The sequence below is a fragment of the Paramisgurnus dabryanus genome, chromosome 7, assembly GCF_030506205.2.
Source record: "Paramisgurnus dabryanus chromosome 7, PD_genome_1.1, whole genome shotgun sequence".
Lineage (NCBI taxonomy): Eukaryota > Metazoa > Chordata > Actinopteri > Cypriniformes > Cobitidae > Paramisgurnus > Paramisgurnus dabryanus.
Genome location: NC_133343.1, coordinates 7,378,428 through 7,401,534, shown reverse-complemented (window position 1 = coordinate 7,401,534; position 23,107 = coordinate 7,378,428). Strand labels below are relative to the sequence as shown.

Here is a 23,107-nt window from a genome sequence, read left to right as displayed (position 1 = left end):
AAAAACTTTAATAAAGAACAGCAAGCAAAGACACTCAAAATTAAACAGGTGAAGGGTGCTTGATAATGTAAAGGTGTAGGCTGTCATGCTGAAAACTGGTTGGGATGTGGGGACTTGTGTTGGAATTCGCTGGAAGGCTCCTATGTGTCATCCCAAGTTTTTCCACTGTAATATAAGTGCAGATAATGTCATTAGAACACATAGTACAAATGTGAGGTACTTGTACTTAGCTGGCATATTTTTCTCAACATTTTCTGGTGACTGTAGTAAAAATAGTACTTTAAAATAAATATCCATACAGTTCCTGTATATTGAAAGCCATCCCTGCTGAAAAAAACAGCATACACCAGCATAATTCCCATGCCGGTCCATGCTGGTATGCTGATCACCACTAAACCAGCACCAAACCAGCATGGGAATTATGCTGGTCTATGCTGGTAGTCACCAGCAAACCAGCACCAAAACACAACTTTCCCATCTGGCTTGTGTGCTGGTTTTTCCAGAAGGGATGTACCTTCAAATGTAGTGATTTCAAAATGTATTTATTAAAATGAATTATTAAGTTGTCATTAGTGAGTTAAGGATATTCTCCTATTTGTTAAGGTAACTAAGCTATTTTATATAAGCGGAATAAGTTAAACAATTTCTGCATGTTTTCATGTGTTCCAGATCTGGCACGTTAGATAAGGATAGTGTCTGCATCACTTCCACTCATCATTGCTCTCCTCTTCCTCACATTTATTATTACAGTAATACTGCAAGACACTACTAGACCAAATTCCAGCATCATCCTAACATGATGCATTCTGACAAAACAGAGGTATTAATTATTGGTAAAACAAAATCCCAAAATAAGATGAAATGTTATTAATTTGACTCTTAATGGATGTATTGTTACAATATGTAATATACAACCGTTTTATTAAATCACATTTCCAGCATAAGTAAAACCAGATCTCCTATCAGAAATAGTACTAAATTATCACATGCTTAGTGTTTCAGATGCTAAAATTTTTATTTGTTTGTGCACAAATCACTCCTACTATTGTAATACAAGTTAACAGGCTGAATAACTGTTAATAAATGGAAACTAAACCTTAAAGCAACAAACAAAAATCCCTGATATTCCATGATTGACTATTAATGTCTGTAAAAGACCTTTAAAATTCCATGATATTCCAGAAATTCCATGCTCTGTGGGAACCCTGACTGTATCCACTTCACAAAATTCCAAGATTTTAATAGATTATTCTACATACAGAATAGATAGATCATCTCCCATTCCACATTCAGGATCACCCTCTGTTTAAATCCAGACTAACTCTTTAAATACTATTTATTTTTGCTGTCAGGATCAACATGTCCAGGGAACTTTATCTAACAGACATCACTGCCTACATTGTATTGGTTATGGAATGGACTATTTGCATTTCAATGGAATAAACATAATAAGGTAATAAAATATGACTTACCACACAGAGCACGTAACCAGTGAACTTTCAATTCGGCTTTCCTCTACACAAACACACACACAGACACACGCACGCACACACACACACAGACACACACAGACACACGCACACACACACACAGACACAGACACACACAAACAAAACACAATTAATAATTATTTACCTGTTGAATTACTGGATATTATCTTTGAAAGGTCAGAATCAGTCACTAAGACAAGCACTCATCTTAGTAAATAACATTTTACCTCATTTATCTGTTCCCCAGTTATTTTATCGAAAAGGAAACCTTCTGCCAACTACATTTTCAGCAACCTGAAATGATGAAAAGACAAAAAGTTTATTAAGCCATGAATGCCATGCTTTGTAGGTGAATCACATGAGTCCATATTTATGTGAAGTGATATGCAGTCCTTTCCATTAGTGTCAAACAAATTTGTGCTTGTTTTTGTCAATCAACCAAAATGATATTACGCAGTGCCCGAAAATTGCCCCTGCTATTGAAAGATACTAAGGGGACTATTTTCGGGCACTGCGTTATATCATTATGCCTTCTGCAGCCATGTTACGACAGCAAAGTCCTTGATTATTACGACAGAATAAGAGTATAGTTCCTAGAAATATCAGCTGAGAAAATCACAACTTTAAATTTTCCGTCTGTCTTAGTACACGATGTAACTACAGAAGAAGTTTTAAATAGGAAAAATATCGAAACTCTTTGGTTATTTTTTGGCGTGATGCTAATGGCCTAATCAGATTCGATGTATTATGCTAAGCTATGCTAAAAGTGGTAGTGCCAGACGCGGAGATCAGCTGAATGGATTCTAAAACGGTAAAACTTACTGCTGGAAAATTAGCAAAAAAAAGTGAAGTGTCCCTTTAAGTCAGGAATTTACATTGACCACAGTCCTTGGACATTGGGCTCTAAAACACTGTGAACTGGCTAACAAATACCTGGTTAGCTAAATGAATTTAATTAACATGAAGACATATTTGACTAGGAGCAAATTGTGGAGTAAGATGTAACAGGAAAAGTTATCCTTTATTCTGTTCTTCACCAGTGGCCACTTCTGAGATTTAGAACTGGAAGAGACAGATGCAAATTGAAGAGAGACAAGTGTGGTATAGTGGGAAGAGGTAGATTTCTTTATCTTCCTCTTCCTCTGTGGCAAAAACTTAGAGCATGGCAGTGGAGGTGGGGAAAAAAAGTGGAGAGAAAATTGTTGTAAAAGCAGTAGAGGTAGTAGGAGCAAGAGAGGTTGGAGAGAGTCTAGAAGACAGAAGAACAAGATTTAGTACAAATATTGCCTCAGACTTCTTGGTGAGGTTCTCCGGCCATTTCACAGCAGGGCTCTCAGGCCGCTCAATTGGCAAGGCTCTCAGGCTGCTGTCCTGTGGAGGTTGCTATAATACAAGTTTACTTTCATCATAAAATCTGTACATATCAACAAAGGAATATACATGTATTTTAAATCCTAAATCTCTAAACATAAACATTACTCTGACCTTTTGTCAAGATAAAGCCCTCCGCATCTCCTCCAAAAAATTGTAGTGACAGGAGTGGGGTGCCAATGGGTAATAATATATGCAACCCACTTATTCGAAGCCTTTTTATCCTGTTTCCCAATAAATAAAATTGGCTTGGCTCGCACCTGAAATGAACAAGTAAATGAGGTGTTACCATAAAAGATTAAAATAAATATTAGTCTTGAACTGTATCCACCTTATTTTTGAATGTGGACGTTAGTGATTTGACGTATTTCCCTTCTTTGTACAAGACCTCCGTTTCAATAACCAGCCGGTAGAAAACAGTATCGTGGAAGCACACATAAAACATGATTTTAACAGTATTGTAAATATTTACTACACCTGCCATGTATGAACCAGTGTGAGGATTAAAGTGTTTTGATATATCATATGAAGATATATTCAGTGATTTTTTGTTGTTGATCGGGGGTGACGTGTCTTCAGTGTGCAACTATAAAAGCACAGAGACATACCAGTATCTTTACAATGCGATAGTCAGTCGAGAGTTTGTGAATATATCAAGAAGACTTTGTGTTTTTAACTTTTTCAGGCAATGGTCTAAATTGTCCCTCTGGTGTGATTTTTTTAAACAACAATTTTTAATAAAAAATTCAATTTTAGTTTTTATGGCGATACATCATGCTTCATGTGGTCTGACAGTCAGCAGTATCTTTCTCATACAACACATTGTAAGTTATTTTATCAAACCATAATAAACATATTAAACTATTTTTTATATTGTTTTCGTTTTATGAAAATATGATTACATTGTTTCTTACGCACTAGATGGTACCAAGGAGGTAAGATGAGAGATATGAGTTGGAATTATTTGCTTATTTTAAAATTATTTGCTTTTTAATTTAAAACATAACAAAAGAACGCACAAACACAATTAGAACTGTTATGAACATTAAAGCTCCCGTTCTTTCTGTGTTTTTAAAGCTTTGATTGTGTTTATAGTGCGCAATATAACATGTTCATGTTTCACGTTCAAAAAAACATTTTTCACATAATTTACTTATCTCTATAGACCCTTTTACAGCTCACGTGATCAAATAGCCTGCGCGCGCATTTGGGCAACAGAAGTGGTGTTATTCCCCATTGGTTCTAACGTGGTAGCAACTCAGAAAGTTTATTAAAACGGTTTCTCAACATCAAAATGTCCCGTTGTTGCGTTTGGTTGCAAAAATATAATATACTAATATACGTATATATGTATCTGGCAACTTTGTTTTTGGCCATCTGCTAACATCTTTTATCCACTCCACTATAGTACACGGATCTGGTAGCTGTGTTGAAAATGTTGATAAAGTCAATTTTTTTTAAATAACTTACTGTTTGTGTTGCTTCACTGTTGATTCTTACGATACTTCCGTTGCCTAAATGCGCGCGCATACGCTGCCACGTCATCATTGTGTACAAACAGTAAAAGGGTCTATAGGGCTGTTTTCACTGTCCTAAAAATGGGCTGAAGTCTTCCTTGTTATGTGAAGTACCTCCTTCAGAAATAAGTAACGAGTTCTGATTGTGTAGTTTGTTTAGTGTGTTGTGATTGTGTAGTTTGTTGTGATTGTGTAGTTTGTTTAGTGTGTTGTGATTTGATAGCAGATTAGCTTGCCGTTAGCTTAGCTGGCCACTGATGTATTCCTGTGGGTGGAGTTTAGTCAAAAAACTGTTCTAGTGACATCATTAAAGCAGGAAGTAGAGGGCTGAAGTCCAAACCGTCCGTTCGCTGTAGGCTTTGAAAGGCGAATTCTGTTAAAGAAAATAAATCGACTGGCAGTGAACTTTCAGCTTTATCATTTTACAGGTATTATTTATTCTATAAAAGCAACATTACACACTAACTGGGTTTAAAAATGGGATCAGAAAGAACGTGACCTTGTGAACGTGAATCAGTTTATGTCATATATATTCTGTACTGTAATCACATTTTTGTAATAATATATAGCAGAATAAATAAAACAGCTAAATCGGCATATTTTTATGAGCATAATATTATTTGTTTATAAACAATTATCGTATTTATTGTTTACTGGCAGTTTCTATGAAAGGTTTTACCAGATGGATGTGTGGATACAGATCATACGACCAGCATTTGCTTTTAAGGACAGATTTCCCCCAGTGTGTGTGTGTGTGTGTGTGTGTGTGTGTGTGTCCCAGTGAATGTGTGTGTCCCAGTGTGTGTGTGTGTGTGTGTGTGTGTGTGTGTGCTGTAGGAGATAAAGAGCATTACATTTTCACCAGTATTCTCCATCAGTCTTGTCAGGCAGAATGTTTTCCACCCATTTAGTTGGTTCTGGGTTGTACTAGGTGTATTAAAATGGGCTTGGGCAGGTGAAATTTTGTTATTTTAAGGGAAAGTACAGAAATGGAAAATAATTTTACATTCGCAGTGTCTATCGTAGGCTCCTATATAATATCTGAAAGAGCACTTAAATTATTCATTATTTCATATTACATGACAAGCCACAAAAGTAGTGCTGTTATGAATTAAGTTGTATTGTTTATTATAGATCATTCTGGGAGTTTATTGTATAATTTTGTGTGGATTTTAAGTAATTACTGGGCTGGAAAACAAACCAATCTGGCAACACTGTTCTTCATCTGATCATGTTGGCTAAAAGAGGCTTAATTGTTGCGAGCTAGTGTAATATAGGTAACATATCGCTACTGAAAATCTTGCATTTCCCTGTATCTTGCATTATCAACTTATTTGCGACAAAAAATAGTTTAATTAGCTACTTTTGCTATTAGCCTATGCATATGTGGTGCAACAAAGTTATTTGTTTAATGACTTATATTATTTACCATCCTAAGATTGCTACCTTATACATTAGAATGTTCCAAACACAACTTATTGTCACGATTAAACATTTCTTTGCTGTGTAAATGTAAGAATCATCTCCATCAACTTACCGAGTGGAAATCGCAATGGACCTTGGCATCGTCGCATTCGATGACGTCAGAGTTGTTAAATTACAGGATTTAAAATAAACAAATTAATAATTAAACAACCCATTAATTAATCGAACACAATCGTAGTATAGTAAAATGTATATTTATATGTATATTTATTACCATCAACGAGCCTTTGATAAAAAAATATTTGCCTCCCAGCATGCATCACGTCTAAAGGTAATCAAAGCACTTACCTATTACATGATCAGAAAACGCTTAAAATGCTACTCCCACGCGCCGTGGAGCGTTGTTAAAGTCACCTCTGAATGTTGTTTTATCTGCAGTTGAACGCGGTTTAAATAAAGCTTCCCTCTGAATGTTGTTTTAACCGCATTTGAGGGTTGTTAAACTCACCGCTGAATGCTATTGATCCTGCAGTTGAACGTTGTTTAACTCACCGCAGACCGTGCTGTTGCAGTTCAGACTGCGAGGGATTTTTAAAATTAAAAACCAGTTGACTGGCCAGATAAATATTGACTTGCGCTGGCATAGATCATTTATTGTTGCCTCTTCCTATTTATTCTTATTTATTATGGTCTGTAGAAGACGTCATGTGACGAGCCCTGGCAGCAACCATAGCAACCAAAAACGTATCAGTTTTACATTATTCTGGCGAGATCTGAAAAATCTGCGTAACATCGAGCAAGCGAGTGATTATGTAAATTCACTGAGTGCATATTATGAAAATAAAATATATATTTCTCGCTAGAAATGTAATCAAAACTTATTTTTATGCAGAAACTAACTCACAATATAGATTTTTCCACTAAAAATGAGAGAAATGTCCGCCATGTTTTTTTGTTCTCACGGCCGGTAGCTTGAAAGTCACGTGACTTGGACGAAAGAAAAACGTAACAGTCATACAATTCAAGGGCCATTAAAAGAATAGGCGAAAAAAAATGTAACAGTCATACAATTCTAGGGCCATTATTGTAACCCCTCCACGTTTTGCAAATTGGACCAACGTAGTCAGGGTACGTTTTTTCATGAGACTGGGTTGCATTTTAGTATTGTAGTATGATGAAATTCTTGAATTTAGGCCAACAACATACAGTCCAGATACAACAGTTTTCCATGTAAAGTGGAAAACATTGTTTTCACCAATGTGAACCAATTTATTTATCTGGGCTCTGGAAAAGAATTTAACCCAAACTGATGTCACATGATAGACACGTGCCTTATTACAGTATGCTCTGAAGACAACTTAAATTAAATTAAAATTAAAGTACTTGTCTACTAGCCATTTCCCTATATCCTTTCAAAGATATGCTAAATACATTTTGTGGAAAGTAAAGTTTAATTAAATAGATTTTTAAATTTGAAAATATATTTAGTTTCAACCTTTATGTATAATTAAAAAAAATGTATATTAGGGGCAACAAATAACCTACATTTAAAATTTTACAACCATTCGGCAAAAAATATATTTTCCTGGCCAAAATATAAAAGTTTATAGGCTAATGCATGTATAAAATATACAATTTTATAAAGTATAAAAATATATTTAATTTGAACTTTTTCACACGTTTGTAACATATAAAGTTTAAATGTGACGTTAATATAAATGCTTTATTAAAATATATTTATTTTTAAAATATATTTCATAACATACAAAAATGACCAAACAACTTATAGGTAAAAATTACACTGTAAAAATGCCTGGGTTATTTTTGACCCTTAATGGGTAAATATTGAACAGAACACATGCTGGGTTAAAAATTACCCCATGCTTGATTAAAAATGACCCAATGCTAGTTTGTTGTTATGCAACAATGAGGTATAATAACCCCACAAAATAATTTGTATATTTTAAAATATATTAAAACATTTTTTTGCTGTATGGGTTTTTATAATTTTAGTGTTCAACTTTTTTAAGAAGGGAATTATTGACGACAGGCCATTGACTTATTCTAAAATAATGCACACCCAAGGGGGTAATACGGCCCGAAGCAAACCAGATACTTAGCTAAGACAACTGACAGGTCAAGTGTGTGTTTATTGAAAAATAATGCATACCCATGAAACATGTCTCAACCAATCAGAATAAAGCATTCAACAGGCCTGTGGTATAAATATACAGTATTGTGCAGAAATACAAAAATACACCAGCTTTGTTGTTCTAGCAAAGTTTTACTGACCACCCATATTTATTTTTGGCTGTATTTATTAAGATACAAGCAAAATTGCTTCTTCTGGGAATTTAGAGTGACCTTTCTTGGCACTAAACACATCTTGCAGTGATTCTTGGGAATTTGGATAAAACAGGTTTAAATTTTGAAAAAAAAAGTTAGTTAAATTACAAAATCTGAAGGTATATCATTATAGACCAAGGTCTTGCCTGTTCAGCAATTTACCGGTGCAACGTCCCCTGTTCGTATATTTTTCATAAAATAGGCGTTTTTCCAGTTATTACTCATACAACATTTACTTTAAGCCTAAATAGAAAAAGTAATGATTTTTCTATTTAATAAACATATTTTTGTATTGATAGAGACTATTAATTTAATAACTCAACAGCAAGACACATATTGTAAGCATATTCATTTAAAACAAATAAAACTCTGTCTGACACTAATCTGACGGTGGTGACATTGGCCTCATTATTCCAAAAATGTATACCACTCAAGTCAGTGGCTTCTTGCTTAAACTTTATGGAAATATTTGGTCCAAAAATAACAATCCTGAGCACTGTGATGAACAAATATCAAATCATAACTTCCTAAAATACATAAAACCTGACAGAAAAGACAGAAAACCTGACGGTGGTGACATCTGACGGTAGTGTCAAAAACCTAATATAGATTAAAAAATAGATGAGTTGTTCACATTAGCAATCTTGTTTCCTCTCTGTTGCTAGCTACTTCCTCTTAAAAATTATACATTTATTTCATAATCTAATCCAATTTTTTTTTTACTGGCAGCAACCAGCTGCCAGTAAAACTGTAAATTTTACAGATTGTTTTTACAATGTGCATGGCCTGTATTTTTGGTTGTATTCTAATATGGTCACTATACCACTGCAAAAACAACAAATCTAATCTATCCCGAGATATTTGCACAGTTTTTCAATTTTATTTATTGTGCATATCCATGCTTGTCCAATAAAATATTTGTCCCCTCCCATTACCAACTTCTGAGTCTGTGTGTGTGTCTGCTATTGAGATAAGTAGGAATGCAAACAACAGTTTTCTCCAGGTATTATAGACCTTCTTGGTGGGGCCAGTGTTGAGCCTGCAGGGATATGTAAACTAACAAAGCAATTTTTTGATAGCCACAGTGTTTACATTTTTCAGTGCCGTCTGCGCACATAAGCTGAAAAGTTGTTTTGAACCCCCTGGCTGAAAACACTGGGTTTAGAGTGTAGACATATGCGGTCATGTTTCGGACAACTTTGCAAAATGGCAATAAACTATCGTTTTGGTAATATATTACACCAGATCTAGGTGGTGAGCTTGTTGACACAAGAGGTTCGGGCCGCATAGAACGGCCCCAGAGGAGTACTGGGCTGTCCTGACAAATCTGTTGAGAACAAAATGTTTTGCATGTCTGACAAGACTGAAACAGCGCTGTTTAGACACTTTCGTTTAGCACTGCTCAATGTCCCATCATGTTGGTCGGTTGTTGACCACCCACTTCACTTTATCTGCATTTGTTTTTCATTCAGATGGCATGTAATGAATTGTTTGCGAGTTTGTTTGCCAAATCCCGTCCACTTCGACAAACCATGTGACCCTTCTGTCTTCACAAAGACCATGGGAAAAACTTCCATGTAACGTTTATTTCATCTACCCACATATCATACACAGGTCTTTACAGTACAATTAACAGTATAATATTAATAAATTAAATAAAGTATTTCTCAAAAAATTATACACAAATTCGCACGAGTAACAAGTTCCTCAGTTTTCGCATTAGATGTTTGTATAAACATACTGGACGATAATCAAACTCTTTTGTGCTTTAAGGCTAATTCACAATGGTCCAACAAATTCCAACAAACCTGTGTAAGACCTCCATCGGCATTGGCATTTGACAGACTAAACACAAGCAATGTAATGTGATTTTCCAAAGAATAGCACTGTCAAATGTGAATAAACTGATCTCCCCTTGTTGATAGCTACCACTGCTCTCTGTGTGTGTGTGTGTGTTCACTACTCACTAGGATGGGTTAAATGCATTGGTAAAATTTCGAGTATGGATATATTTGACAATCATGTCAGTGATGACTTCCATTTGTCGGATCAGTGTGAATAAGGCTTTACATATACAGTACAAGTATTTTACAAATCCAAAATACAGGTTTTGTTTGAAGTTCCACAAAGTGAGCTATGAACTTTATTGCTGTTACCTGGCAATGACACATCTGGATATTATTTAGCTAGGTTGCATTTACACCCGATGTGCCTCTTGTGTCATCAGATCAACAGTGGCCCTGTCCCAAATGGCACACTCCAGACTTGTGGACTTCCTCAGACTCCACACTTTGATGACATCATGTAGTGCAGACCCTAGGGACCCTTGACAAGAGTCCAAGAGGGTGCACCAAAGTTGTATTTTGGGACAGACTTGAGCGTCACGCCAGAAATAGGAAGAGAAGTTGCCCATCAGTGTGAACTCCTCCCTTCCGTCGTCTGATTGGTCAGATTTTTTTGGAAGGACTTCTGGGTTGGTAGAGTGCACGAAGTCTGCTGCAGTGAAGGCTTCGCATCAAGGGTTCAAAAGGGGCGCTGATGAGCACACTTCGGAGCGTAAAAATAACAGAGGGGACATCCTACGGACTCATAGACTAAGTGAACACGCGCAATTTAAGCCCACGAGACCGAAAGTCCACATGAAGTGCCCCGTTTGGGACAGGGCCACAGTTGTAGTCGAGTCCAACTCAAGTCCGAGTCAAGACCAGAAATCAAGTGTCAAGTCTGAATCAAGACAGAGTCTACATCTATGCCCTGTCCCATATGGCGCACTTCATGTGGACTTTCAGTCTCGTGGCCTTAAATTGGGCGTGCTTGCTTATTCCGTAGGGTCTCCCATTTGTCATCTATACGCTCCGAAATGTGCTCATCAGCGGCCCTTTGCACCCTTGATACGGTCTTCGACAAAGCCCGCAATGCTGCAAGCTCCACGCACTTGGATGGGAGGTGTTGACACTGATGCTACGCTAATAGGATTTTGTTTCTCTCTCCCTGTCTCATCCTCGAACCTGAGGACATTGAGACAAACAGACCCAGTTCCGGCTGCCGTGGAGGTCAACAAAACACTGATCTACTGGCCGTCCTTCAACATGATGCCCAGGCGATGCCTGACCAACGACCACCGATGGAACCCATTTAATCTCCATTTACATCCCATGTATATATATAAGTTTATTCATAGCTGCTGTATTTTGCTACTTATGTTGTCTGTCGATTTTTCTATGTTTTCCCCTGCTTCTATTAATGTAAAGTTGCTATGAAACAATTAATAATTGTGAAAAGTGCTATATAAATAAAATTGAATTGAATTTATGGCCAACTTCTCTTCCTATTTCCGGCGTGACCTCGAGTCTGTTCCAAAATATGACTCCAGTGCACCTTCGTGGACTTGCGTCAAGGGTCCCGAGGGTCTGCACTACATGATGTCATCAAAGTGTGGACAAGTACGGAGTTTGCTATTTGGGAAAGGGCCATACAGTCTCTGGTCTTGGAATCGACTACAACACTGCAGATCACACTTTACCACTCAAAAAAAGCTTAGTTCAACTCTTAGTTGGATAAAGTATTAACAAACCCAACAGTTTTTTTTTCAAACCGAAATGCTGGGTTGTTTCATTCCATGGTTGGGTCAAAAATAGACATTTTCTACATGACTGTAACCCAATGACTGAATATGTTTTTTAACCAAGCATGGGTTGAAACAACCCTGATATATTACAATAATTTATAACAATAAACTACAAAACAATGATAAATTATTCAAAATGCAGTCTTGAATCTGTCCCCCCCTCACACATGACTCACAACCTCATCCTGCTTGTTTTGTACATTTACAGAGTTGGATTTGTCTTTGTCGAAGAAGCCTCCAGACTGGCTGCCCTCTCCCCTTCTCCCTGAAGATCTCAGAGGAAGCTGGGATGAGCTGTATGCCAGAGGAGGGATGGTGTTAACCAGAATTAACTGCAGAGGTCTTTTCTTCTCACGGTAACGGCAGCACATGTATCTGGCGAAGGCGGCACGGTAAGTCTTATTGAAGAGGGTGTAGATGAAAGGGTTGACCGCTGATGACAGGTAACCGACCCACACAAACACGTTCATCAACTCCCCCACCAAATCCTCATCGCACGCAGATCCGCAAACCACCGCCATCACATTCGTCACGAAAAACGGACACCACATGATCACGAAGAGCAAAAAGACCACGCCCAGAACTTTCGACGCCTTCTGTTCGTTATTGAGGGACTGCATGGTGCGACGGCTTGGTCCTCTGTTCAGTCCATCACGACAGAGAGAGGAACGGGAGAAGAGTCGCTCGGAGGAGACCGAGCCTCGTGGGAGGAGTCCGATTGTGGAGGACCATTTTGGTCGTACGATGAGTTGGTCGAGGCACAAAGTGGCTTCGCTCTGCAGAGCGCTTATGGTGAGAACGTAGGTCACCACCATGATAATAAGTGGGATGAAGAACGCCACAAAAGAGCCGATGAGAACGAAATTATCGTCTGTCAACTGGCAGCTTTCGTTCCGGAAGACTTTGGAGTGATCGTGAAGGCCAAGGACCGGGACAGGCATAGAGATAACTTGAGACAGATGGAGACAAAATGAGAGAGAGGCCGGGAGTGAGAAAACAGCTTGGTGCTATGGTTTGGCATACCAACGATAATAGATACAATCTCACTTGTTTGGCATTTTAGAATCAAGCTGACAAGCAATTTCCTCTCGGGTTGGGAGGATAAATCACTTACTTACAGAGATGGTCCAGGCTGCCATAATTTTAATACGGGCTCTAGTTAGAGAGTTTGAGCGACTGTGGTGGATGGGGTTGCGGATGGCGATGTATCGGTCTAGAGACATGGCGCACAGGTGCATGATGGAGGCCGTGGAGAAGAGAACGTCCAGGTAGATCCAGATCGGACAAAGAGCGGAGGGAAGGGGCCATGTGTAACCTAACATATTAGAGATGCAAAGAGGGTCAAATTCTGGACAAGCAAGTATTGTGCGTCAATGAACATAAAGCAATCATCAAGCAGAAACAACAAATTTTAAATGTAAAAAATGCTAATGACCAATTTCATGCAAATGTCAATCTTACCTTGAAATATTTCTAGTTTTTACATAAAGTTTTTAACCATAAACTGAAATCTCATATGATGTCTCTGTTAAAGTTTATAAAGTATTTTTTTACATTTTCTATAGTTACGTTAAAAAAATATTTTTGCACTTACATTTTTAAGTTTAATCAACTTGGATGAATTTATTTTAAAGGGGTCATATCATGAAAATCTGACTTTTTCCATGTTTAAGGGTTATAATTGGGTCCCCAATATCAATTGGCTCCCCTTGTGATGTCAAAGGGGGGTCTTATTAAAATAATACCACCACTAATATGCAATATCCAACCACGGCACTGAGAGAGAGAGAGAGAGAGAGAGAGAAAATAATTGACAGCACAATTGAGTTTCCATACAACAACCATCATGCCAATCAGTGTCTGCACTTGGTCAGCTCATTTGCATTTAAAAGCATACACAGCCTTAAACGGCACATTTTTGCTCACACCAAAGTGGCAATTTTATCGATCCGAGCCCGGGCGTGCTTTCGTGATTAGGATGCAATTGTTTTGAACAAAGCAGAAAGTAAAGCGCTCTCTTAACACTGGAGTCCATTTTATTTGGGGTCGTTTGGTGTGCGATGACACACAGCCCTCTCATGTCACATGCCTATCATATTGCTTAGTTATTGCTGTTGCGCGTGCAGCTCGGACTTTCAGCTGCACGCATCAGAAAGTTTTTAAAAAGGCAGATGAAGGTGAGTGATCGCACAATTTACGTCTCTCCTTTTGAAACGCGCTATGGCACGATTTGCGATCACATTGCGCGTTTTGCGCCTGAGCCCTAGTGAACCACGCTTGAGCCCACCTCTGCAAGCCAGCCAGGGCGCGATTAACCAAACCGCATTTTTTTAAATTAAAGTTATTTTAGCTTTTTTGAAGAGCCATCTGTTCTCCTTTTGTTGGGTATTATTGCTTGGTTGCATTTTAATTCATAGAATTCTCCCAAGATGTTGTCTCCCAAAAGCGTATTACATGTTAGTGTTCTGTCAGTATATCAATTGTATTATTGATTATTTTTAAGAAGTGGGATTACACAAAGCCCTAACCCTTCATTTTTAACTTTGGTGCATAGCTCATCCCACACCATATAGTCATATAACACTTTAAATCCTGTGGTTAGTTAAGGAGATGTTTGCTTTTCTAAGCAAAGTTTGCCTGTGAAGGGCAAAACTCCCACAGATTTTAAGTGATGGATCTACTTACGCAATACCTAAAGATATCATACATCATAAAATCTGACAACCACCCAGATAGCACTGACGTGAATCATTTTAAAGGTGCAATAATTTATTTTCCTACTATGGAAGTCAATGGTTTCCACCACCTGTGTGCATATAATAATTTATCAAAATTTCTTCCTTTGTGTTCATCAGGAAAAAAGAAAGTCATACAGGCCTAGAACAACATGAGGGTAAATGAATACAGAATATTCATTTTTGGCTGAACTATTCTTTTAAGAGATTCTGGAGCACAGATACTGACAGTTTTACTCATCAGTCGCACCGTCTCTGACATCGATGTGCTCCGAACTGTAAAATCAAATAATCTCTCGGGGTTCTCATGACAGGTTCAGCTAAAACAAAAAGCCATAGGTGCCTGGAGCTTTCTAGAATATAATCATGTTTCATGTAGGCTATATAAATTCAATTACTTTTACGCAGTTATAAAAATATCATTACACCACAGATATGGGGAAACCTCTTATGCAAACATACTAGAATTAATAGGCTACAGCTCAATATTTCCAATACTAGGACATGTGGCAGGAACAGATGAAAAATAGGATAAAAAATAATTATGTTTTAGCAACAAGACATTTGGGGAAAAATCACCAAGAATGAATAGTGCTGTTTGTTTTCATGCGTTGTGCATGCTGTTTCGCAACTGATTCATTATTCAAATTATGCAAATCAGGTAACATTCAACGCGTCCATAAAAAATCTGTTCTGAACACAGTTAGCCCTGAAAAAACACTGTATATAAAATTATAACATAACTCTTTGCACTGTTAATGCAACGCTCTTTCACCTGAGCTACAGGAACACAAGCTCAATTCACCACTGCCATAAAGGCTGCAACAGCTCTTTAAAAATGCAGAAAGTGCTTTTGTCTGCATGGTGTGCATCTGGTGTGCAGGGTTACAATGCTTATGTCTATCATTGATCGTCAAATGATAAATAACTGCTGTCAATAGAAAATGTACACAAACATCTGTTTTAAATAAAATTCTCTTTGCCACCTGCTTTCACCATGTTTCCAGGTAATAATGTAATGTTAATGTGTGGCAAACAATAGCAGCTTTGTCAATAAGGCACAAACTACACACTAATTTACATAAAAAGGTTTGTTTGCTTAGAAAAAAAATATTATGACTTAAAATTATATGGCAATAACAGGGCCGTTTCTAGCCATTTTGATTCCCTGCTGTGGCACCCCCAAACAAGATCATTACAAAAAAATTACAAATCATGTAAAAATTCATTTAACACTTATGTTTAATAAACATTTTTGTTTATTGATAAAGTTGTATGGGAAAAATAATTTTGTCTGCTTTTTAATTTTAGAGCTGTATACTATGTAAACAATAAATATAGCTTTATTTATTTATTCCGAATCAACACTCATTACTGTACTATAGTTATATATGGACATTCATCCTTACCTTGCCTTTAGTAACACAATTTATATATTTTGAAAAAACTGTACCACTGCTGTGCATATCATATTTACAGTTCTAAGCTGAACATCACAATCAAAGTAATATATTTATTATAAAACACAGCTCTTTTTTCATATCCATTGTGAGCCATAATTACAGTTATCATCATAAGGAAATTAAAGTGGCCATGGCATGAAAATCTGACTTTTTCCATGTTTAAGTGCTATGATTGGGTCCCCAGTGCTTCTATCAACCTAGAAAATGTGAAGTGATCAACCCAGTAACTTAGTTTTGGTAAATCATTCTCTGCAAGCACATGAAAAAATAGTTTGTTGAAATTTGGCTCTCCTTATGATGTCATTAGAGGCTCTTATTATAATAATACCGCCCCTTAATCTACACTATCCAACCACAGCACTGCCATTTAGTTCAGAGAGAAAGAGAGAGAGAAAATAATTCACAGCACAATTGAGTTTCAATTGAAATAAACCCATCATTGTGATCAGTGTTTCCACTTCATCCGCTCATTTGCATTTTAAAGGACACACCCAAAACGACACATTTTTGCACACACCTACAAAGTGGCAATTTTAACATGCTATAATAAATTATTTATATGGTATTTTGAGCTAAAACTTTACATATGTGCTCTGGGGACACCAAAGATTTGTTTAAAATCTTTAAACAAGTCTTGTGACATGGCCCCTTTAACCATGGCTTTATTTTTGTAGTAACCTTGTTTTTAGCAGATTCATTACCATTTGTATTACCATAGATTTACTTCAAACAAAATATCATTGTTATTATGGTATGAACATAGTACCACATGCCTATCATTTGTGGTTACTTACTACACATAAATAATTTGCATTTTGAAGTAGACGCTATCTAACTAAGCTCGCGTTATTTAATGTGCGCTTCCGGTTGTACGATACCTCAGAGCCGTCCTAGATGCGAAGCGGCACTGAGCTGCACGTCCGGTGTGTGACCCCCTTTAAACATGTAACATTTAGGGGCGGTTTTCTGGACAGGGTTTAGGTTAATCCAGGACTAAGCCTTATTTATATTAGATAATTTAAGTTTTTACAAACAAACCTTACAAAAACTCTACAGGTGTGCAATTTTGAGACAAAACAATGTCACCCATTTATGTTAAAATTGGTCAGGACAAGGTGTTTTTAAATGAAAGCAGTTCAAACAAGCATTTTATTCTTGGACTAGTATAAGAACTGTCCGGGAAACTGCCCCTTAACGTTTATCTTTTTTTTTTTTGTTGCAGTGATCATTTTTCACTCATTCAAGTCAGTGAAACAGCAGTCAAAATGTATATGCATTCTTTTGCGCCCCCTTCAGATGGTTGTACCCTAGGCGATCGCCTAGTTCGCCTATGCCTAGAAACAGCCTTTTGCAATAGTAATAGTTTAGCACACTTAGCAAATTGCTAAATAGAACTACAGGTGCTTAAAAATTAAGTGTTCCCATTGCTCAGTGGTTGTCAAACCCTTGGGGTGCGAGATGGTGCGGGGGGCTCAGTTTTATTCCATTTTATAAAATACATAAATTGTTCATAAATTCTGCGCAATTAAATAAAAATAAGGCCACTAACCAACAGCACTACATTCTATTATTTGATATGTTTTGTTTAATTCAAATTTTAAGTTTTAGCTTATTTTATGTCATGATTTTTCTTTGGGGGCACGAAGGGATGCACCCTACAAAGGGGGTGGGGACGCACACCGAAAAGTCTGAGAACCGATTAACTTGCAAAGCATTACATTAGCGACACCAAGGCCATGGGTTTGAATGTGTGAATATATTTTACATCACTTTGGATAATGCGTCTGCCTAATACATAAAGGTGGAAAATAAGATGCAAGTTTTTCGTAAAGATGGGATGTGTAAGTGATTTGACTCTTTCATAAATTTGCTGAAAAAGAGTGTGCAGCTGACATGTCAAATACGTCACACACGGTGCATGTTTGAGTTCAAAACAATGTGTTTTGCTTCAGGCTTGTTTTGTTTTGTATTTTGATGTAAAGTGTGATAATCTTTAAATGATGAACTTAAACTTAATAAATAATTGAGTTCAGTGTTGTTAGCCAGCTGTCGTTACCGAAACACATCCACCTGTTCTGTGATATCGTGTTTTATAATCCTCAGTCGGATCTTTCGAGACATCGGAAACCATTGCATTTTTTGCTGCTCAGACACTCACCCAAGCAAAAACATCTTTATTGCATAATTAAATCTTCATCAAAGCACTGGAAGTCAGGGGAAGAGGGATTTCATCGCTCCATGCATGAACACAAGCAGGCTAATTTAAGGCACACCAGACGGCTCAACACACACTCATTATGCATGGAAATAAATCACCTTCCAGCCAAAAGTATGGAGGCCTAATTATTCGCTCTAAAGAAAAACGCATCATTTCCAGGGATACACAAAGTACAAATGAGACAGTTCACACTTTGACCTGGAAGAACCTTCCTGGTAACATGAAGAGGAATGTAATGAGTAAACAGCTTGCTAAAAAATCTGCATAAATGTTTCATGCTGTGGATGGGGATGTTTTATACATAATGTTTTGGAAAGCATCTCAAATAAAATTGAAAATTGGCCTGCAGCGTGCCAAAAAGCAGAAATGTGATTAATTTATGTAACTTCAGACTAAATATTTACTTTAGTAGCGTGACTACCATTTTAAATAAATTGGTAAAGTGTCACTATAATTCATTTTGGTGGATTTTTCATCATTTTAGGGTTTACCAGATCTACCATCACAAATAAATGGCAATTTGTACGTATTACGAGGCAGGTAATTCATTATAATTTGTACAACAACATTCATACATTATTTTTGTATTATTTGCATTTGCTCCATGATGTTGGGAATATGGGTGGGGTTTCATTATTGTTTTTTCTAATAAGCATACGTTTTTGTGCAATTCAATTTGTACAAATTAGCCAAATGGTAAAATAAGTACAAATTCCTGTGATATCAGTCATGTGAAGAGTTGATTTAAGAGATTTATTAAACTGGATTCACATTAACATGTACACTATAATGGTTATTTTCAATATTGGTTTGTAATTTAACTTACACTGGGTTGTTTTAACCCATTGTTGGGTCAAAAATATAATATTATGGGTTAATTTAACCCAACAACTGGGTTTGTCCCTTCTTGACCAAATGCTGTGTCGAAAATAGCCCACATTATAAAAAGTTTTGCAATTCAATTCAACCTACTTTTTTAAGTTTTGACCTGTGATAGGTTGACATAACTTAGAAAAAACAAGTTGAAATTGTTTAACTTAATTTGTTATGTTAAAGTAACATAAAAATAAATATATGTGGTTTGGTTTGACAAAAATGCACCATATTTTTACAGTGCAGCTTTGTCTAATATGCGTTCTTGTTTTTCGGAAATAATTTTTATGGTCATCGACAGCATGTCAAACTACAGTAAATCTTTTTTTATTTAAATATATAAAACGATACATATGAAATGTGCAAATACATAAATGTAAATAAACTCACCATAGAGGATGGTGACCATGGCTACTGGCATTACCAGGATACCCAGAAGCATGTCTGTAATGGCCAAAGACCTCAAGAAATAGTTTGTGGCATTCTGCAACTTCCTCTCCAGGCTCACCGCCATGATGACCAGTATGTTACCAGTCACTGTGATGATAATGACCAGTGAAATCAACAGTGCCATCCAGTTCTTCTGTGCAGACATAGAGGTCAACAAGTCTGACCTGTTTCTGTTTTCACTCTCATTGCAATCCATTGTGCTATTGAGTACTGTATCACCCAGAGACACCTTCTGCTCCATGAACCAACAACGGGTGTCACTTGTACCTGTCGAAATCTCTGCTGATATCCCGGAGGATCTAAATTCAGCACCCGTCCCATTCAAAGCCATTGAAGGAGGATTGTTTTGAGAGTGGCTTGATCAGTTCAGGCAGCTGACAGTCCATTGGATGCGTTGCACGGCTGTCCAAATCTGTGCAACCCGAAAAGTTACATTTTGAAATCGACAACATGATCACGTTCACCTTCGAGAGCGTTGAGCTTGTTTTCCACACCCCTGTTGTATGCAAACGTTTCGAAAGCAGATTATGATACAGAAGACAACTTTTATCTCTGCATGTGCAATGAATAAAAGAAGAAAGTGGGAGACAGATTGGAAAACATTCAAATCAAATCAAATATACAAAACACATTCTCATTCCCATATATCATGCAACCACAAATTTCAAGCTACACTTGAAAGCTTAGAGAAAAGCAGGTGAATGAGAACATCAAAGTGATATAGTTTATATACGTTACCCGGCGTTCTCACGCTTCTAGATCCCACATCCAGAACATTCAGAACTCCAGAGCTGGAGAAGGAACCTCGGATGCACGACTCTCATATCAAATCAACACAGACTCTCGTTCCATTCATCCCTATTACACTTTGTTTCTCTCTCTCTCTCTCTCTCTCTCTCTCTCTCTCTCTCTCTCTCTCTCTCTCTCTCTCTCTCTCGTTCACTTCTGAAGGCGTAAGTGAAGCCAGACTGTTTGAGCTCCCTCCAGGAAGACATGCCTCCGAGTCGTCCCTTTGCTGCCTTCCAAACTAGACAAAGACATACGATCCCATTTATTCACACACGCATTTCAAACAAATACTTGGGAATGGAAACCAAAAGATGGAATCTGGGGGAATTTCGTTTTAATGTCCCATTTCATTTTACCTTTTAAACTACGAATGCATTTCATGAAAAAAAAAAACGAAAATATTGGTAATGGCAAAAAGAAAACATTGCAAAAATCTAGTTTAAAAGTATCATTTGACCCAGTTTATTATCTTAATAAATGTAATAACTCATCTGCCACAATGTAATGTCTGATGGGGTTTTTTCTTTTTCAGTAAATATTGAAATGTGCATTTTTAATTGACACATTTAACTTTGAACATTAAATTATTTATAAAAATGTAATTTGCAGAATTATACATTTGAACATTAAATAATGTAAAAAAAAAAACTTACATTGACCCTATACATTTGGCAGATGCTTTCAACCAAAGTGACTTGCAGTACTTTCAATCTGTACTTTATTATTTGTATGTGTTTTCCCTGTCATAAGAAAAGGTCAAAAATGTTCCCAACTATCACAGGGGCATCAATATGTATCTCTGAGGTACCACTATGAACTCTTTAAGTGCAGAGGTGTAACCTACTTACCGTCCAACACTGAAAACCCTAATAAGTTGACTAAACTAAGTTTAAGGACTAAACTAAATTAAAAACTTAAGTTCAATTAACTTGGTGGCCACATTGACTGAACTTAAAATTTTAAGTTCATCAAACTTGGATCACTGAAAACCCTAAAAAGTTGACTGAACTCATTTTTATGAGTTAACTCGTTGCCTCAATTTCATTAACTGATGGGTCTCCCAAAAAATGTATATATTTAAGTTTACTTAATTTGGTGGCCACATTGACTGAACTTAAAATTTTAAGTTCATCAAACTTGGATCACTCAAAACCCTAATAAGTTGACTGAACTCATTTTTATGAGTTAACTCGTTGCCTCAATTTCATTAACTGATGGGTCTCCCAAAAACGTATATATTTAAGTTCACTCAACTCGGTGGCCACATTGACTGAACTTAAATTGTAATTTAATGTGTAATGAAGGGTATTCAGGCAGGACTGACTCCATGTCAATCAATCAATGAACTTCTCCAGAAGCACACAACAAACTGCACTGTTCATGTGTATCTTCATTATAGTGGAGAGAAATACATAATTTAACACATTAATTTTATTCACTGAAAAAAAATATTCATTCAATATACTCAATCTTTTTAAGGTAAGTGGTTGCAATCGATTTATTTAAGTCACATTTAAACAAACAAATTAGAAAAATAAAATAAAAAAACTTTTGTTTACATGTAGCTTAAATAAATTGATTGCAACCACTTACCTTAAAACAGTGGTTCCCAACCTTTTTAACTTACTTCAAGGCCCCTAGTTGCCCACAACAGAATTTGAAGGCCCCCCACTCACTAAATTTTTTCCAAATAAATTAAATATAGCTTGGAATGACTATACAGATGTATATTCGCTACTAAAATGGCCAAAAAATAAGAAACATCTTAATTTATGCTTGTATTGTCCAATTTTTTATCATTTAAAGTCATGTTGGTTGGGAAACACTGCCTTAAAAAATTAAGTTCATCGAATTAATAATTTTTTTAGTGTGGGTATTCCTTACGGCATTTTGAACTGATAATCTTAAGCTAATTGTACTTGACTTTTTAAGTTTATTAGGGCTTTCAGTGCAGTAACAGCTAGGAAAAAATTTCTGACAGTGCAGGATCGGACGCATGCTAACGCAAACTACAGAAACAGATTCTCATTCTTTCAGTTTTTCCCTTTTGAAACAGGAAATGTTACTAATTTGATTTACTAATTAAGCAAATATTCCCAAGTGGAACATATAATCCGAATATATATCGTTTACCATTTAAACTTCCATAGCACAGAGAATTGTGTATTTAATTTAATAAAACTGATGATTAAATAAATACCATCCAGGTGTTCCACAGATCCTCTATCTTTACCAAAGTAATCCATGTAAATTGATACATTTCCACGGAAGACCTCTGCCACCACAGGATATTAATAATGCATTATTAATACACATCATGAATTAATATTTAATATATTCCAAGAATACATTCACACTTTTATTAAAACCTGGGAAAAATGAGATATCTCTTCCTCTAGGCGATCTGGATCCGAAGAGATAGATTGAGGTAAAGTTAAGTGAGAGTTGAAAGAGTAAGAAAGAGTTGCACGAGACAAGAATCCAAAAAATATAATAAGCATTCAAAAGTTGGATCAACAAAGTTAGAAAAAGTAAGAGGAAATCTACAATTAGCTCTAAGTAGACCCGGATACTGTCCAGTAAAGCAAAAAGTGAAAGACATGTGGGGGCAAGAGAAAGTCAAGCAGATGTTCAAACTATAAAGGACAGAGTGACGAAAACCCTCCCTTCACCCTGCCTGTCTCTGTCCATATAAATGATGGATTTCTCCACTGCCAGACAAGCTTATTCTCTTTCACACACTCCAGCGCGAACGGAGATGGCGTGTGTTAAAATAAGCACAAGCTAGATGGAGAATGTGTG

The 23,107-nt window shown here is 36.6% G+C and overlaps 1 protein-coding gene and 1 long non-coding RNA gene across 4 annotated transcripts; both read right to left on the bottom strand.

The window, feature by feature from the left end:
* LOC135783085 (uncharacterized) lies at positions 1–2,759 on the bottom strand. Its single transcript, XR_010545582.2, has 3 exons — positions 1,718–2,759; positions 1,473–1,515; positions 1–165 (listed from the first exon to the last, which is right to left on the bottom strand). It is a non-coding gene; the product is annotated as an uncharacterized lncRNA (long non-coding RNA).
* An 8,207-nt stretch (positions 2,760–10,966) lies between these two features.
* On the bottom strand, positions 10,967–20,546 carry htr2ab (5-hydroxytryptamine (serotonin) receptor 2A, genome duplicate b). Of its 3 annotated transcripts, none has more exons than XM_065260305.2 (4): positions 20,255–20,546; positions 19,457–20,068; positions 12,892–13,092; positions 10,967–12,726 (listed from the first exon to the last, which is right to left on the bottom strand). In XM_065260305.2, the coding sequence occupies exons 2-4, from the start codon at positions 19,845–19,847 to the stop codon at positions 11,939–11,941; spliced, it is 1,380 nt and encodes a 459-aa protein (XP_065116377.2). In that variant the 5' UTR covers positions 19,848–20,068; positions 20,255–20,546; the 3' UTR covers positions 10,967–11,938. The 3 variants fall into 3 exon arrangements, with proteins under 3 accessions (XP_065116377.2, XP_065116376.2, XP_073671454.1); XM_065260304.2 differs by having other exon boundaries at positions 19,457–20,012; XM_073815353.1 differs by having other exon boundaries at positions 19,457–20,546.
* Between the last annotated feature and the right edge of the window lie 2,561 nt (positions 20,547–23,107).

What these genes read in the sequence shown, in the direction of transcription:
- htr2ab (XM_073815353.1), bottom strand. Translation starts at nt 19,847, where the DNA reads ATGGCTTTGAATGGGACGGGTGCTGAATTTAGATCCTCCGGGATATCA. An exon ending in CATGGTCACCATCCTCTATG is followed by an intron (nt 13,093 to 19,456) that starts GTGAGTTTATTT and finishes CTAATATGTTAG; the next exon opens with GTTACACATGGCCCCTTCCC. An exon ending in AGCCTGGACCATCTCTGTAA is followed by an intron (nt 12,727 to 12,891) that starts GTAAGTGATTTA and finishes ATCTGTCTCAAG; the next exon opens with TTATCTCTATGCCTGTCCCG.